We start from the raw sequence: 17,565 nt of genomic DNA, 5'->3' as shown, positions 1-17,565 counted from the left end.
TTACAAAGAGACCAGTCTAAAAACTGGAATTTTATATTAGAAGTAATCCCAGAAGGGATGAATAAGGGGAACTCTCCCCCTCCTCTCAAACCTGGATCTTCACAAAGGAGTGTCTGTACAAAGGACACTAGGAAAGTTTTGCAATATGTATGGTGAGGGATGAAAAGAGTGGTGAAAACCGGTCTAGAAGACAGCAAGGTGCGACCTTCACACCAGTTGTTACCAAGGAGTGGGATTGAAAGCAAGTTAAGATGTCATTGTGGTCTAAAGGTGAATATCGTGCAATTATCTGCTACAATTTTGTTTGTGGATTAACTGTTGACCAGTGCCTGGAGGAAATAACTCCTGTCCTGAGGAAAGACTGTCCACATAAGTCAACAATTTTCCGCTGGTACAAAGAGTTCCAGAGGGGATTTTTTGGGGTTGAAGACAATCCTCATTCTGGGCTACCATCTGAATCAGTGACTGAGGAAAACATTGAAGCTGTGAGGAAAATGTTGTAGCAAGAGAGTTTAATTGACATATCGGCAGGTAGAAGAGACTCTCCACATCCCTGCACCAGCTATTCATTCAGTTCTACACGACCATCTCCATGTTAGAAAGGTTTGTTCCATTTGGGGGCCCTATTCACTTTCAGAGGACCAAAGGGCACATTGAGTGAAATCGTGCCGAGAAATGCTAAAACGTTTGAAAATGGGACTTCGCGTAATGTCAATAGCATTGTTATAGGTGACGAAACTTGGCTTTATTATTATGATGTCCCAACAAAATCCCAGAAAAAGGTGTGGCTGTTTGAAGATGAAGGTACTTCTATGACTGTGCGAAAGTCAAGGTCAGTGAAGAAAAGGATGATTGCAGTATCCTTCACTAAGCGGGGCATCCTGACTCGGGTTGTGCTAGAAACAGAAAGGACAGTTACTGCGAAGTGGTACAGTGAGACTTGTCTGCCTCAGGCCATCCAGGCTCTCAAGCCGCTCCATCCAAGGTCTCGACTCAACACTTGCTCTTGCATCACGACAATGCTCCAGCACATCGAGCTAATGTAACAGTGGATTTTCTTCAGATCAGGGTTGACTGTGCTTGATCACCCTCCATAAAGTCCTGATCTTGCCCCGTGTGAATTCGCACTTTTCCCAGAAGTGATGAAGCTGAAAGGGCAGGGTTTTGCATCTGACAAGGAGTTTCTGGCAGCATTGGGATCAAGAGTGTGAAAATGTAACCGAAGAAAAGTGGCAGAGTTGGTTCAGTGATTGGTTTTGACGTATGGAGGAGTGTATTGAGTATGGTGGAAGTTATTTTGAAAAAGTCTAAAGCGTTCACTCACATTGCAAAACTTTCCTAGTACCCTTTGTATAAGACAACAACTCCAGATAAACTGAAACTGTAATGGAGGACTACAATATACATGGCCATTGGGAAGGTCTCTCTAGCAAGTAGTTGGGGAGGGAAATGGAACTAGACTCATGCGCTCGTTACCCACGAACATTCAACGGATGGAGATGGACAAAAATTCATTCTCCTCTGCTCACAGTTATACTGTGGACAAGACATTCCGTTACATATTTTACAGTAATATATATGTATGTATATGGTGACAATACAGTTAGAAATTCCAATACATAAGCAGTCTTCTTCTCATGCACTTTCTCCTGGACTTACTCTATTCATAGCTGTACCTGTTTGTCTATTCTGTGTTGGCTTACCTTTGTCATCAGAATAGTGGAGGGCTGTCCAGGTTGTAGCAAGAGATTGTGAGGAATGTGATGTTGCTGACGAGAGCTGCTGTTTGGTCCCATAGCTACAGCCATTTACTCTGCTCAAGGCCAATGAGACAGAGTGTTTTATTTGAAGGTTTTCTGGTCTTCAGATCAGAGATGAGTAGCTTATGTTGGCAGTATAACCTTCACATACCTCACAGTTCCTTTGGTCACAACTGGCATATGTGATGAGGTGACTGATACAGTTCCAGAAACTTGTGTTACTGATAAGATCATTAGCCTCAGCAATGTCAAGGATTTGCCATCCACCATGATTTTTCGTACCAAAACTATTGCATCCTGGAAGTTCTAGCCCTCCTTCGTAGTTCCAACATGTCTGTTAAGGTCACCACGGAGATAAACAGAGCTTGCTGATGTGTGGTCTGGCAATTCCATCCAAATTCTTCTTTCTCCTCCTCTCAGCCAGCTTCAGGATCATAAGCCAAGGATATACACAGGCTGTTTATGATAGAAATTAAGTAATTGAAGCACTGATTAATCATGGTGGAATGGCTGTGAAAGTCAGCAATTGCAACTACAGCTACTTCATTCTTTTTAGATGCCCCATTAAAGATATTCTGTCCATCACCAGTGTCATGTCTGACTCCATGGCTAAATGTTTAGCATGCTGGTCTTTCAGCTAGAAGGTCCTGGGTTTGATTCTCAGCCGGGTCAGTGATTTCAATCTTTATTGATAATTCCAGTGGCCCTGGGGCTGGGTGTGTGTGCCGTCTTCAGCATTAGAATTCATCATTCTTGGAGATCCGCAGGTCGTTAATACAGCGTCAGTTTGAAAAACCTGCACCAGGCCTCTTTGGAGAACACGCCATTATTATTATTTACCAGTGTCGTGAGAGTTCTGTCCCTTCCATCCTTTTCCTGTAAGCAGGCAATATCGACCTTGTACCTCCTCAACAGATCTGCCATTTCTTGACTACACCTAGTCAAGGTACCAATGTTAAGAGGAGCAACCTAAGTTGTGCTGTTCGGGCTAGCTTCTTTAACTAGTTCCACCCATTAAGCAGTACTCCTTACCCAACTGTCACAGTGATCACGCCAGGTCATCGCACGTTTCTTCTAGGGGACACCCTAGTATTATTAACTTTTGTAGTAACAAATCAGTTCATAATACTTATAACAAATATAGACTGACTGGCTTGTCAGCTGAAGAATCTGACATCCATTATGGAGCAGGCCGCTCCTGTCGTAGTTGAACGGGCATCTTGTGTACCTGTAGACTTTGGATGAGATGCTACTTGAACTGATATCTGCCTCTTCCGTCACGTACGCTGTATCAAAATCTACTTCCTCCACCGTAGTTGCCATTCAGATCTTCATTGTATCCCAGCAGGTGGTCCTCACGAGTGTACCACCTGGGTCAGCTGCAGCAATTGTTTTTAAATAGGTATTTCTCCTCTATCACTTGCCCATGCCATGGTTTGTGATAGGCAGAGTCTGACCTTCTATACATTGAGTTCAGGTTAGCAGGGTTCTTTACTCAGTACGTTTTTGAAAATTCAGTATAGATATATTTAAGAAAAAGAGAGAGAATGTCTAGGGGAAAAAAAAGGAGGTTTTAAAATTAATTTTAATCCATATTGGTCATATACAGTTTCCTTTAAAAGTGATGTAATGGCAAGAAAGTAAAATAACTGTATAAGTCTTCCTTTAACACCCCAGGCTGCCAGTTTATTTTGTAAAGTTTGCTCATGGCAATTCTTGACTTGGTAAATTCCTGTCATAAGCAGCTAAACAGACATCTAACCTACAAACCCTCTAGATCAGTCCTCTGCAAACATTTTATGTCATGCCCCCCTCCTAGTTGTGGAGCATACTATTTCTTGTGGCCCACCGGACTGAGTGGCTCAGACGGTTGAGGCACTGGCCTTTTGAGCCCAACTTGGCAGGTTCGATCCTGGCTCAGTCCTGTGGTATTTGAAGGTGCTCAAATACATCAGCCTTGTGTCTTTACATTTACTGGAACTGAGGGAATTCATCATGCAGTTAGGGTTGCGCGGCTGTGAGCTTATATTCGGGAGATAGTAGGTTCGAACCCCACTGTTGGCCACCCTAAAGATGTGTTTTCTGTGGTTTCTCATTTTCACACCAGGCAAATGCTGAGCCTGTACTACCTTAATTACAGCTGCTTCCTTCCCTACTTGTAGCTTTTTCCTATTACATCGCTGCCGTAAGATATATCTTTGTCAATGCAACATTAAGAAAATTGTAAAATAAAAAATGAATAGTTGGTGGGTCATAAAATCAATAACATTATTATTATTTTAATTAATCCACAATGGATGGAAGTTGGTGCCTCAGGTGGTAGGTTCTGATCAGAAAGGGCGCTGGGGAAAATTGCTGTAGTCAAAGATGTGTAACAGCACCTAATCACCGAATTGATGCTGTGAGGGTCCAATTGCCAGCCTTTCTAGTCAGCACTTGTGAAATTCTAAGTAAGGTAGTGTGTTTCCATGAAAGTATGTTAGTTTTGATTAGTAGTAGAAGACTTTCTTGCCTGGTTTACTGCACTGAGAATCTGAGAATAACAACAATTGTTCAAAAAACTTAGATGAAGTTTGTATCGTCATATGACCTTCCGATCTTAGATGCATACGCACTCCACCCCGCCACCTAGATTAGCCTCCACGTCCCCCATTTTGCGGACCACTGCTCTAGGTAATCCTTAGACCCCCAGAGTATAAAGAAATACAGTAGAGGTCCGTTATAGCTAGAATTCATAACGGCGAAAAAAATACTCATTATAGCGGATTGTCGTCATATCAGATTTTTTGTAAAAGTGGGGGGGGGGGGGACATGAAAATTGGTATGAAACAGCAATCAATTCATTCAAAACTTGCGTTTTCGCGGATGATTTCTATACTAGAGTGGTTAGTGGTTTGTTATTTTTCGAAATCCGATTCTATGTGAAAGTGGGTGTTTAATTTCATTCTGAAAAAATCGTATTAACACTCCAGAGGCCCCTGTGGCAAACGTTTCAATTTTCTACTTCAAACAGAGTTTCCTAACCTAACCGTATATATATATATATATATATATAAAAAATGAAAACATATTTCAAGCACACGTACAGAAATTATAACCTCCTCGCTTACAAATTTATACGGGAATAGCCTTTTCAAAATTTAACTAGAAAATATAAACTATCCTCTGAAATCAGTAATGTACTGTGCCATATCTTGAAGTATATCACATTCTTACTTAATTTCAGTATAGAACATTAAAATTAAGCGATTGTTTACTTCAATTTTTATTTCTAGCAAGTTAACAACTTCTATCGGCCACTTCATTTATGCATTTATTACAAAAACTTGTTATCCTTTTTCATTTTGTTTTTCCTTTTAGAGAACAGCAGTTGACGGGTATTACTAAATGACTCCGACATCGCCTTCGAATATCGATGAGAGAGCTTGCAAGTGTATATAGCGAGAAAACAATACACTTTGATGATCCATCGCTTTTGTGGCAATTGTTTCAGTTTTCTTATTCAGATAGCTGCACCTAACCTAACTTAACTGTACTGTATGTATCATAAAATCATAGTCCAAGCGCCAGTACAGAAATAACGTTCTCGCTATAAATTTACAGGGGAATAGCCTCTCCAAAATTTAACTAGATGCGAGAAAATATAAACTAACCTCTGAAATCAGTGATACGCTCTGCCATATCTTGAGGAGTAATGCATTCTTACTTAATTTCAGTGTAGAGTATTAAAATTAAGCGATTGTTTAATTAGCCTTTATTTCTAATGAGTTGGCAACCTCTATCAACCATGTTATTTATGTATTTGTTACGAAAACATGTTCTCTCTTTCATTTCTAATTTTCCTTACGGACCAGCAGTCAACGGATATTACTAATCAACTCTGACATTGCCTTCGAATGTCGACGAGAGAGCTTGCAAGTATGTATAGAGAGAAAACTATATAGAAGGTCGCATTTTGTGGCAAACTCCTGAGTTTTCTTATTCAGGCAGCTTCATCTAATCTAACTGCGTATGTACCATGAAAAAATATCAAGCGCCAGTATATAAGTGATAATATTCTCATTATAAATTTACAAGGGAAAAGCTGTATTGTAATTTAACCAGACGTGAAAAAATATAATCCAACCTCTGAAATCAGTGATGCACTCCGCCATATGCTGAGATGTATCTCATTCTACTTTACTTCAGTGCAGAGTATTAAAATTAAGGGATACTTTACTTAGCCTATATTTCCAATGAGTTAATAACTGCTGTCAACCATGTTATTTACATATTTATTAAAAACACATGTTCTCATTTCCGATTTTCTTTACGGAATGGCAGTTGACAGGTATTACGAATCGACTCCATCATCGCCTTTGAAAATCTACGAGAGAGCTCGCTAGTAGACATAGTGCGGAAACAATACTGAAAATGATCGATCGCATGCAATATAATGGTTGGGTAGATAAACATCAGTAACGGAAAAAGTAGTGCATACTTAAATCGCTCGTAATAACGGATGAGTCGCTATTACAGCTCTCGCTGTAGCCGAAGGATGATACACAGTTTAATATAAGAATTTTGAAGGGACAGACAAAGTATGATGTTATAACGGGGTTCTCGTTATATAATACCAATATAGTTGGTCCATTATTGGACATTTTAAATTTTCCAGCTAATTTGTTCCCGGTTGTCAGCGTTTCGCCTCAGTGTGCCATTGGGCTCATCAGTTGGTAAATAGCACATCTACCAAGACGCATGGCCAATGCATACCGTGGAGGCCACTGTGTAGGCTACTTGGAGCCAGTGGCAGTGCACTATGGTCTCATGCCGTACTTGTCATAGTGGACTTCTATTATATTGGTATGCTGGGCTGAATGGCTCAGAACTTTAGGGCATTGGATACTGAGCCCAGGTTGGCAGATTCATTCCTGGCTCAGTCCGGCAGTATTTGAAGGTACTCAGATACTTCAGCTTCATGTTGGTAGGTTTACTGGCATGTAAAAGAACTCAGCAGGACAAAATTCTGACACCTTGGCATCTCTGAACACCGTAAAAGTAGTTAGTGGGACGTATAATCAATAGTGAGTGTACTGATGAAAATGAAAATGAAAACCTACAACCTGTTTTCCAATCATTGACCGGGTCAGGGATGTAATGAATGAAACATATATAGGCTGTTATTACAATGGGGTCGCCACTTCCAAGTTGATTTATTAATGAGTGATAAATGCTATGAAATGATAATGGAGAGTGTTGCTGGAATGAAAGATGACAGGGAAAACCGGAGTACCCGGAGAAAAACCTGTCCCGCCTCTGCTTTGTCCAGCACAAATCTCACATGGAGTCACCGGGATTTGAACTACGGTATCCAGCGGTGAGAGGCCGACGCGCTGCCGTCTGAGCCACGGAGGCTCTGAATGTACTGATATGCAACCTTAATGAATTTATTTACATGGATTCAGGAGCCTTGATGACATGAGAGTCGCTAACAGCATCATATTTCATGTTCATGTTATAGGTTTGAGGTCTTCAAGGGAAGATGATCTAGGAATTTAGCATCTTGTACTTGGTAATAATATCAGGTGTGTTATTGTCACAACTCTACCCATGAGATGAGCGACTCCCCATCTAGTGAACTTCAAGGTTTGGAGAATTCTGTTTATGATGGTAGAAATTAAGTAATTGGAGCACCGATGAGGATGTGGTTCTCTCAGAGTACATAAAATCAAACCACCTATCAACATTTATTCAAATAAAGTTTTAAAATGTGTGTAATGATGTGGTCATCAACCTTGCGTCAGAACACAAGGAAATATGTTATATTGGCTATGTGCTTGTGTGGTGGCAGATTGACGCTTTCTTTCAATGATATAAATTTTTTTTAAAGCAGAGAATGCAATGTTTTCAGCATAGAAAACTGGAAAGAAGTCAGAGTTCAATGATGCATGTGACCAAATGTTGCAGTTATGAGGTGCTTACCTTGGTATGTTGCTGTTTCTTCCATTTATTTTATATCGTGCTCACTTGTGCTTGTTGCAACTAACCCTTGCTTATCTAATGCTAAGTTTGGTTGTAGGGTTCTCTTGCTGGATTGGGATGTCCATCATGGCAATGGTTCTCAAAAAATGTTCAAGTCTGATCCAAGAGTTCTCTATCTCTCTCTCCATCGCTATGACAATGGCAGTTTCTTCCCGGGCTCCAAAGATGCAAACTACACAGTTGTTGGCTCTGGGCCTGGGCTTGGCTTTAATGTTAATATTCCATGGAACAAGGTAGTTCTTTCTGTTGTATATGGCTCTTGCATCTTTCAGCTCATGTGCAATATTGGTGGAGTTTCATTACTACTTAATATTTTTTTAGCGTGGCATATCAGATGGTGATTACGTAGCAGCCTTTCACCAAGTTGTGCTTCCCATTTGCTACCAGTTTGATCCTGAGCTTGTGCTTGTGTCTGCAGGATTTGATGCAGCAGTGGGAGATCCATTGGGAGGTAAAGTATTTTGTAAATATTATTTATGTAGGCACAGAGTACAGTTGGCACTTGTACAAAGTAACTTGCATAAACTTTGATAATGATATATTGGGTATGTGTTAGTAACGACTGTCCAGCCAAGTTACTGGCAGCAAACCATATCATATGAATTTTATTATTTAAGAGTTTATTACCATGTCCTGGAATATACTTGTTAAAATTGGGAGATGGATTGTGGAAGATGTCTTTGATTCCGAACAGAAATATCTGTTTACAATCCCATGAAGGAAGCTACTTGTCGACTGAGGTACAGCATAAACACATTTATCACCCTTGGTAATGACCGCGTAGACAGGTACGTTTACTGTTCCTTACCACCACCACTTACATTGACAGCGAAGGATACTAAGATACTTGCTGGGTTGAGTGGTTCAGACGGTTGAGGTGCTGGCCTTCTCACCCCAGCTTGGCAGATTCAATCCTGGCTCGGTCCGGTGGTATTTGAAGGCGCTCAAATACATCAGCCTCGTGACGGTAGATTTACTGGCACGTAAAAGAACTCATGTGGGCCTAATTTCCGGCACATCGGCGTCTCTGAAAACCATAAAAATAGTTAGTGGTACAATTTATAAATCTCATTTTTGTCCCATATTGGCATCAACTCAACAAAGGTTAGGTTTGATGGACAATCCCACCTTCCAATACTTGTTTTTTATTGCTAGTGTATGTGTTTATGTAACATAATCCAGCTTAAAATGTAATTACAATATTAGAAAGTACATGTTTCAATCCTAATACGGAACATCTTCAACTAAAAAAGATACAAAATTGGCATAAACAAATAAAAACACTTGTGATGGTGATAATATAATTTTCATCATATTTGTTTATGCCAAATTTTGTATCTATTTTTAGCTGAAGATGTTCCACATTAGGAATTAATTATGTAATTATGTAATATTGTAATATTGTAATTAGATTTTAAGCTGGATTATGTTACATAAATACATACACTCGCAATAAAAAACAAATAAGTATTGGAAGGTACCTCCCCTGATACTATAGTCATACTTCCCCCCTTACGCGCATGATCTCATTCTCTTCCACCTCTCTTTCCATCCACCGCGCATCCCAATGTAATTCCGCAACCAGTTGCCGTACAACACCAGTTGCTTTCACATCTCTTCAACATATGTGCGCCACACGTAATATTTACATCAACACACTGGTAAGGTTTAATATTTTTGGCCCGTAATCTCATTTTGTTCATGTCGGAGCCTTTATATTAATTTCTATTTCCTTTCCTTTCTACAGACCATTTTAACTTTTTCAACCTGGTTGCAAAATACACCCATTAACCAAAGATAACGGCAGGACTTCTAGTTTTAATGCAACTTCATTTATTCTTATAAAAATCCAATTGAACTTCGCAAGATAGTATTACAACTCCAAGGACACTGTAAACTCACATCAATGTACGACGCTGTGTTCAATATTTTAATTCATATAGACATTATTTTAACACCTTTTGACGGCGGATGTCGGCAAGACTTCAAGTTTTAAAGCAATTTCATTTATTCTTAACTCAACTTCATTTGAACTTAGCAAGATAGCATTGCAAGATCTAGGATACTGTGAACTCATATCACCATAAGACGCTGTACTCAATATTTAATCAGACATTACTATATTGTGTTTTTATTAGTACATGACAAGATGGGATTTTATTTCCATGTTTTTTGCCATCCAAATTTTTAAAATGTTACATTGTAATGGTCATAGTTTTGAATTTTTAATGGGGGCCCCCCTATTTTATCAGGTCTTATTGTATACTGAATTTTAATCCACTAGCTGAGGAAGAGAATGCATAAATATTCTCGAAACATGTACTAGATGTTAAGGTGAAAGGTAAATAATAAATAGTATTGACTAGGCGGACCATCTACCAACATATTTGCTGTTATTAAGTCAATACGGATCCAATACCGGCCACTATGGTCAAGATTATTAACACAGTACATGTTTCGTTCTTTTTTAGAACATCTTCAACTGTTTACATAGCTTAGGTGATCCACTAAATGTTTATCTTTTTAAGTACATTATAATCAGCTACCTTGATCTTCTTAAATCTATATATATAAAATAACTTGTCCTGACTGACTGACTGACTGACTGACTGACTGACCGACCGACCGACCGACCGACCGACCGACCCAAAACTACTGGACGTAAAGAAATGAAATTTTGGGGATATATTCATATTAAGATGTAGGTGCTCGCTAAGAGAGGATTTTTGGATATTCCTTCGCTAAGGGGGGTGAAAAGAGGGGTGAAATTTTAAAATGAGTGTGTCTATATCTCAAAACTTTAAAAGTTTACAGATGTAAAAATTGGTATTGCACCCGTCATGCCGGGCTCAGCTCGGCCGGTGAGCGAGGATCTCCTGGGGTAGATCGTTCGCTTATCGGCTGTGCAGAAATTTTTTTAGTGCAGGGATAGATGATGAACTAGTGGCAAATGAAAGAAAGCAAAATAGGTTTCACACATTTATTGTAACTACTGCTCCCATCAAATTCTACAAATAATTTACAAAATCTAGGAACTTTTCGTATGATTCATCTTCTTTTATGTCGTTACTAACATGGACACTCCATCGGTAAATGGAACAGCAAATGCCTGAGTCTGTAAATATAATATTTAGATTTTAGTTAAAAATTAATTAAATGACTAATAATAATTAATTTGAGATTATCTCTTCCATTAATAATTAAATGATTTGGAAATAAAATTTCCTTCCTCAATGGACTTCATTTAAATCAAGTTTGAAAATGATCATTTTCACTCCTTTCTAAAATTAAATAAAAATTTTTTCCCCATGAAATTATGGTTGAATCGTCTTCCTTAGCCTTTAAACTAGTTAATAAATTCCCTTTCATAATTATTGAGTAGTTGATCTTCACACAATAACTTGGAATTTGACATCATGTCAACCTACGTTTACTCATTGATTGATAAGAATTGGTTATGTCACGCTTACAAATTCTATTTTTGTGAATTCAATCCACTGACATGGCCTATACTTATTTATATTCTGTTAAATAGTGAACCACTGAAGTTGGCACAAAAATGGCCAAAAATCCACGAAAACAGCGAAGAGCATCGTCACATATATGGACCGTAAAATTACAATGAGCAAAACATAGACAAATCACACACACTACATTCACACAAAGGTACATGGAAATATTATATACATATTTACACAAATGGTAGCCCTTGATTATTATTTTTATGTTTATTCAAAGTCAGGGAAAATATTCTCATGATGACAATATCGTGGGAACTTCCTCTCATCAACTTGAGATGTGATAGAGCAATGATTATCACTTTATTGAAGAATTCAGTCATACGACGATGTTCAGGGAAAAATTTACAAGCAGAAATCATCCAAAAATTATCGACAAAATCGCCTAAACACAGGTCAGAATTAACATTACGCGCACACGGTTCATGAGCTGCGATATTTATTTTTATCCTTCCACCATAATTGTGGCTCTCAATTAATCTGCGCCCACAACGAAGACATCATGTCTGGTAACACATTTTCTTCTTAAATTGACTTAATAATGGATGCACAGTTTATCCGCTAAATTCCATAATATCCATCTACCAGTCAAATAATTATAATAGCACAGCAAAAATATATAAATGTATCGGTCAGATACTGCTATTTTCCAGGCCTAAATTAATACAAAATGAGCACACATCAATCTTATTCAATAATTATTATTATTATTATTATGCTCATGACCTTAGGTGTTCCTTTACGCGATAATTAGGTTAATTTATTTTTATTTTTATTATTATTCCTGGCCGCGCAAGATCACACATGCGAAAGCTACTGCACGACAATATCTCAGATGACTCTATCGCGCTCGAAATCCAACCATACGTCGTATAATCGAGGAATGAACTCTGATATAATGGAATTCACGAAATTACTGTCCCATCTGATCTCAATTCAAGTATTAAAATTATTCAAATAATCCTAGTTTAACGTTGAGGTCGTGTTACTTTTATTTCTCCTGCCACAATGAACTCGGGACAGTTGAAACATTTCTTGATGACATTCACTCAAAAACAAGCTAATAGGTTCAAAATACACACACTCATCATCTCAAACTACCTTCACCAAGAAAGAAGAGACGGAAAAAATTCTAACTAATAGAAATTCTTCTAAGCAAATAAGTAGAGGCTATATCATTACACTTTACATTTTACAAATAGAAAGAAAGAATAACAATGTTTAAATATTACTTGGTGGTGACTGTCGATCGTAGAACTCGGGCTGATGACCTAGTGCATTACCACGTTACGCACCATCGATCCTGGTCTCGCCCATCTGAGCTGCTTCACATTCTACTCGTTCATTGAGGACACGTTGGCGCGCTGGAAACCACACCATTCATACTGTAGGAAGACAGGCATCTTGACTTGCGCTCGAACCAATAATCTCCTCTGTAGAAGTTCTTGCGAAAGCTGAAACTGAAATTTAAGTCTGAGACAAGTCCAACACATACACCAATGTTTGACGAGATGGAAAAGCAACTTATCTTTTGATATCTTCAGTTAATTGTAAATAGAATCTGTGAATGTCTGAACTGCTATTTGTAACATGTTGGAAGCTCTAAATAAGGCGAAGTTCTCCAGTGAGCTAAGTGCGTCTTTTCACGTCTGTAGTTGAAGTCAGAATAAAACCCCACTCATCGCGTTCAGAGGTAGAAAATTCAGGGTAAAGTTTCCTTAGGAAAATCCATAATTCACCGTCTTAAGACAGGGGTGCGTCTTCTCATTATACACGATTGGTCACTTCATTAATTCACACGAAATTTATCACCTGATTGGCTGCCATAGTCATACGTCATATAACCTCGCCAGTATTGATCGAGTGTTAGACACATATTTCGCCTGATCACGTGGTGTTCACGGCTGATTTGAAGGTCAACTGGCTAGTGGTATCTGCTTGTTTCCTCTCGCTCGCTCTCAGCTGGGATTTCCATGCACGTGGTAACTGGTTCTAGTCGACTCAACGTGCTAAAACTCCCTTCCTGGTTCACGAAATAATGTTCCAATTCACAGTAGAAATAAAATATTCTCCCTTAAATGATTTTTACCACTTTTGAAGGGGACAGTATTTAGAATCTTCTTTAAAAATAAGGAAACACGTATTATTTTTTTTTGTTGTTTTCAGAAAATCCCAATAGGAGGGGTGAAAAGGGGTGAAAAATGGGGAAAATGGGTTGAATGCCCTTAATTAGGATACCAGTACTTATATCTCAGAAACTGAAGATATTACAGACCTGAAAATTGGTACTTTTGATCTCTTTTAAAAATAAAGAAACACGTATTTTTTTGTTTTTGGAAAATCCAATTAATGGGAGGGTGAAAAGGGGGTGAATTTTTAAAATGAGTGAATCTGTATCTCCAAACTTTTAAAGTTTGCAGATGTAAAAATTGGTATTTAGAATCTTCATTAAACATAAAGAAACACGGATTTTTTTGTTTTCGCAAAATCGCAATAGGAGGGGTGAAAAGGGGGTTGAATGCCTTTAATGAGGCTACTTATATTTCAGAAAGTGAAGATATTACAGACCTGAAAATTGGTGTTTGGGATCTCCTTTAAAAATAAACACGTATTTTTTGTTTCTGGAAAATCCAATTAAGGGGAGAGGTGAAAAGGGAGTAATATTTTAAAATGAGTGTATTTATATCTCAAAACTTTTAAAGCTTATAGATGTGAAAATTGGTATTTAGAATCTCCTTTAAAAATAAAGAAACACGTATATTTTGTTTTCGGAAAATCCCAATAGGAAGGGTGGAAAAGGTTGAAAAAGGTGTCGAATGCCTTTAATGAGTCTGCTTATATTTCAGAACCTGAAGATATTACAGACCTGAAAATTGGTGTTTGGGATCTCCTTTAAAAATAAAGAAACCCGTATTTTTTGTTTTTGGAAAATCCAAGTAATGGGGGGAGGGGTGAAAGGGTTTTTTTTTTTTTTTTTAATGAGTGTATCTATATCTCAAAACTGTTAAAGTTTATAGATGTAAAAATTGGTATTTAGAATCTCCTTTAAAAATAAAGAAACACGTATTCTTTTGTTTTCGGAAAATCCCAATAGGAAGGGTGTAAAAGGGTGAATAATGGGTTGAATGCCTTTAATGAGGCTACTTATATTTCAGAACCTGAAGATATTACAGGCCTGAAAATTGGTATTTGGGATCTACTTTAAATGTAAAGAAACATGTATTTTTTTGTTTTTGGTAAATCCAAATATTGGGGGGTGAAAAGGGGGGTGAATTTTTTAAAATGAATGTGTCTGCATCTTAAAACTTTAAAATTTACAGATGTAAATATTGGTAGTTAGAATCTCCTCTAAAAATAAAGGAACACGTATTTTTTTTTGTTTCCTGTAAATCCCAATAGGAGGGGTGTAAAAGGGTGAAAAATGGGTTGAATGCCTTTAATGAGGATACATATATCTCAGAAACGGAAGATATTGCAGAACTGAAAATTTGTATATGGGATCTCCTTTAAAAATAAAGAAACACGTATTTTTTTTAGTTTTTGGAAAATCCAATTAATGGTGGTTAAACAGAAGTGACAAATTGGGGTGAATTTTTTGAAAGAATATCTTGGAAACGTAAAATGTCACAGACGTAAAAAGTGGGTGTTTGGAATCTTCTGTAAATGTAAAGAAACATAGGTGATTTGTTTTTGGAAACTCTACTTAAGGGGAACCCAACAGGGGTGAAATTTTAAAATGAGAATTTTTACAGTATATCTAAATAAACTTAACATGTTACAGAAGTGAAAAATGGTATTTTTATCTCTATTAAACATAAAGAAACATGTATTTTTAGTTTTCGGAAATACCACTTGGGTGGAGGGGTGTGAAAGTGACTGAAAATGGTGTTGAATTCTTTTAATTAGGCTACTGATATCTTAAAAATGAAGATGTTACAGACGTGAAATTTGATATTTGCAATCTGCTTTAAAAGTAAAGAAACACGTATTCTCGGAAAATCCAATGAAGGGGGGTGGGGGGTGAAAGAATTGAAAAATTAATTGACTTTAATTGTATGAGAATATATACATCTAATAAAAACTAAAGTTGTTACAGACGTGAAAATTCGTATTTGGATCTCCTTTAAAAACAAAGAAAAACGCATTTTGGGGGGGAAACCATCTTGGGGGGCGGGAGTGTAAAGGAGTTGAATTCCTTTCATGAGGACACATAAATCAAAAACTGAAGAAGTTAGAGTCGTGATAATTGGTATTTAGAAGATCCTTTACTATTAAAGAAACAAGTATCTTTTGCGGGAAAATTCACTTGGGGGGGGGGGTAGTTTGAAATGAAGTGACAAAAGTAAATTATACTTATGGGGATACTTATATCTCAAAACTGAAGGTAATAGATGTGAACATTGGTGTTTGGAATCTCCCTTAAACATAAAGAAACACGCTTTCTTTTAATTTTGGGGGGGGGGGGGGGTTGGCAGTAAAAACTTAACAGCGGTGGGGTGTAAACGGAGGTGAGACCAATTGATTTTACTGTTCTTAATGTACTTATAAGGATCCTCCGTTGCTCAGGCGGCAGCGCGCCGGCCTCTCACAGCTGGGTTCCGTGGTTCAAATCCCGGTCACTCCATGTGACATTCGTGCTGGACAAAACGGAGGCGGGACAGGTTTTTCTCCAGATACTCCGGTTTTCCCTGTCATCATTCATCCCAGCAACACATAATAGTAATTATAATAATACTACTAATAATAATACCAATAATAATAATAATAATAATGTTCCGGACCGTCGTCAAATGTGCGGACCGCGCTGGAAACGGCTTCTGGACGGGTAATGACTAAGAATGCAGTCCGGCCACGGGTTCAGTGCCGCCAAGGCACCCAATATGACACCACGCCGGATCTCCTGAAGGATTTTATCCAGATTAAAAATGATTATAGGAAAATACGGTATGGCAAAGATTTACGGACCCAGCTGACCGGGAAGAATACCTGAGCCTACCCCAGGAAGTACGAAATCGATTGCTGGAAAGGAAGATTGAAAAATGGGAGGAAACGTGCCGTAATCTAATAGAAAACGAGTCAGATCGGGAATTTTGGTGGATTCTCGCTGAAAACTAGTCAGATCGCGAATTTCGGCAGATTATATATCTAAAACAATAAGCATTCAATTATAAATTTCAGTATAATACCGTAGCGAAGCACGGGTACCTTGCTAGTACTACATAAATATAAATTGAATTAAAATGAATTAAAAACAATGTGTTGGTTAAATGGGTTAGTGAAATGAGATGGAATGGATGTACTTATAATTAGCTTATTTTAAAAAACTATTTTTATTCATTTGAACAGTTTTGTTAAAAAGTATCCAGCACTTTTTCACTAAAATATTTCGCTTGTCTTCCAGTAAAAAGTTTTTGAAAAAATGTATGTCTTTCCTTTGACAAATCCTCCTGTCCATTATTCGATTCTGACACTGTTGAGTGGCGAATCAAACCTGGGATCCTCTGAACCAGTGGCCTCAATGCTGACCATTCAGCTACGAGTCGATTAATAATAGCCAGACTGGATGGCTCTGACGGTTGAGGCGCAGGCCTTACGACCGCAATTTGTCAGGTTCGATCCTGACTCAGACCCGTGGAATGTAAATGTGGTCAAATACATCAGCCTTGTGTCGATAGATTCACTGGTATATAAAAAAACTCCTGCAGGGCAACATTCCAACACCTCGGCGTGTGCTAACCATCAAATATAGATAGTGCAACGACAAGCCACTAACTGAAATTAACGCAAATCTCCGACTTGGCGGCGAATCGAACCTGGGATCTCCTGAACCGAACGGCTCAGTGCTGTCTATTCAGCTGGGGATGGAGCTGGCACAATTCCTATCTTTGCTGTTAGATGGGGGCTTCATTATATTTCGAACCTGGCCAAGTAACTAGAAACAGGATGTAGATTTTTATTTTTACTTTGAACACTTAAATCAGATATCAGAGTTATTTAAAAATAATAATAATAATAATAATAATAATGTTATTGGCTTTTCATCCCACTAACTACTTTTACAAATTTCGAGGGACGCCAAGGTGCCGGAATTAAATCCTGCAGGGGTTATTTTATGTGCCAGTAAATCTACCGTCACTAGCCTGACATATTTGAACATCTTGAAATACCACCAGACTGAGCCAAGATTGAACCTGCCAAGTTAACGACAGGCCAGTGTCTCAACCATCTGAGCCACACAGCCTAACAGGGTAAGGGAGGTAGTG

At 38.1% G+C, this 17,565-nt stretch overlaps 1 protein-coding gene across 8 annotated transcripts in view; it reads left to right on the top strand.

Moving 5' to 3' along the window:
* HDAC6 (histone deacetylase 6) overlaps window positions 1-17,565 on the top strand; it is a 458,923-nt gene that overhangs the window by 293,884 nt on the left and 147,474 nt on the right. For all 8 annotated transcript variants that reach the window (XM_067152102.2, XM_067152103.2, XM_067152104.2 and 5 more), the window contains 2 exons: window positions 7,822-8,017; window positions 8,106-8,235. In XM_067152102.2, the coding sequence (XP_067008203.1) occupies window positions 7,822-8,017; window positions 8,106-8,235 (326 nt within the window). The remainder of the gene's footprint in view (window positions 1-7,821; window positions 8,018-8,105; window positions 8,236-17,565) is intronic.

This window comes from Anabrus simplex, chromosome 8, assembly GCF_040414725.1.
Source record: "Anabrus simplex isolate iqAnaSimp1 chromosome 8, ASM4041472v1, whole genome shotgun sequence".
NCBI lineage: Eukaryota > Metazoa > Arthropoda > Insecta > Orthoptera > Tettigoniidae > Anabrus > Anabrus simplex.
Note: the sequence above shows the minus strand (reverse complement) of the source record. Positions and strands in the feature narration are given on the sequence as shown.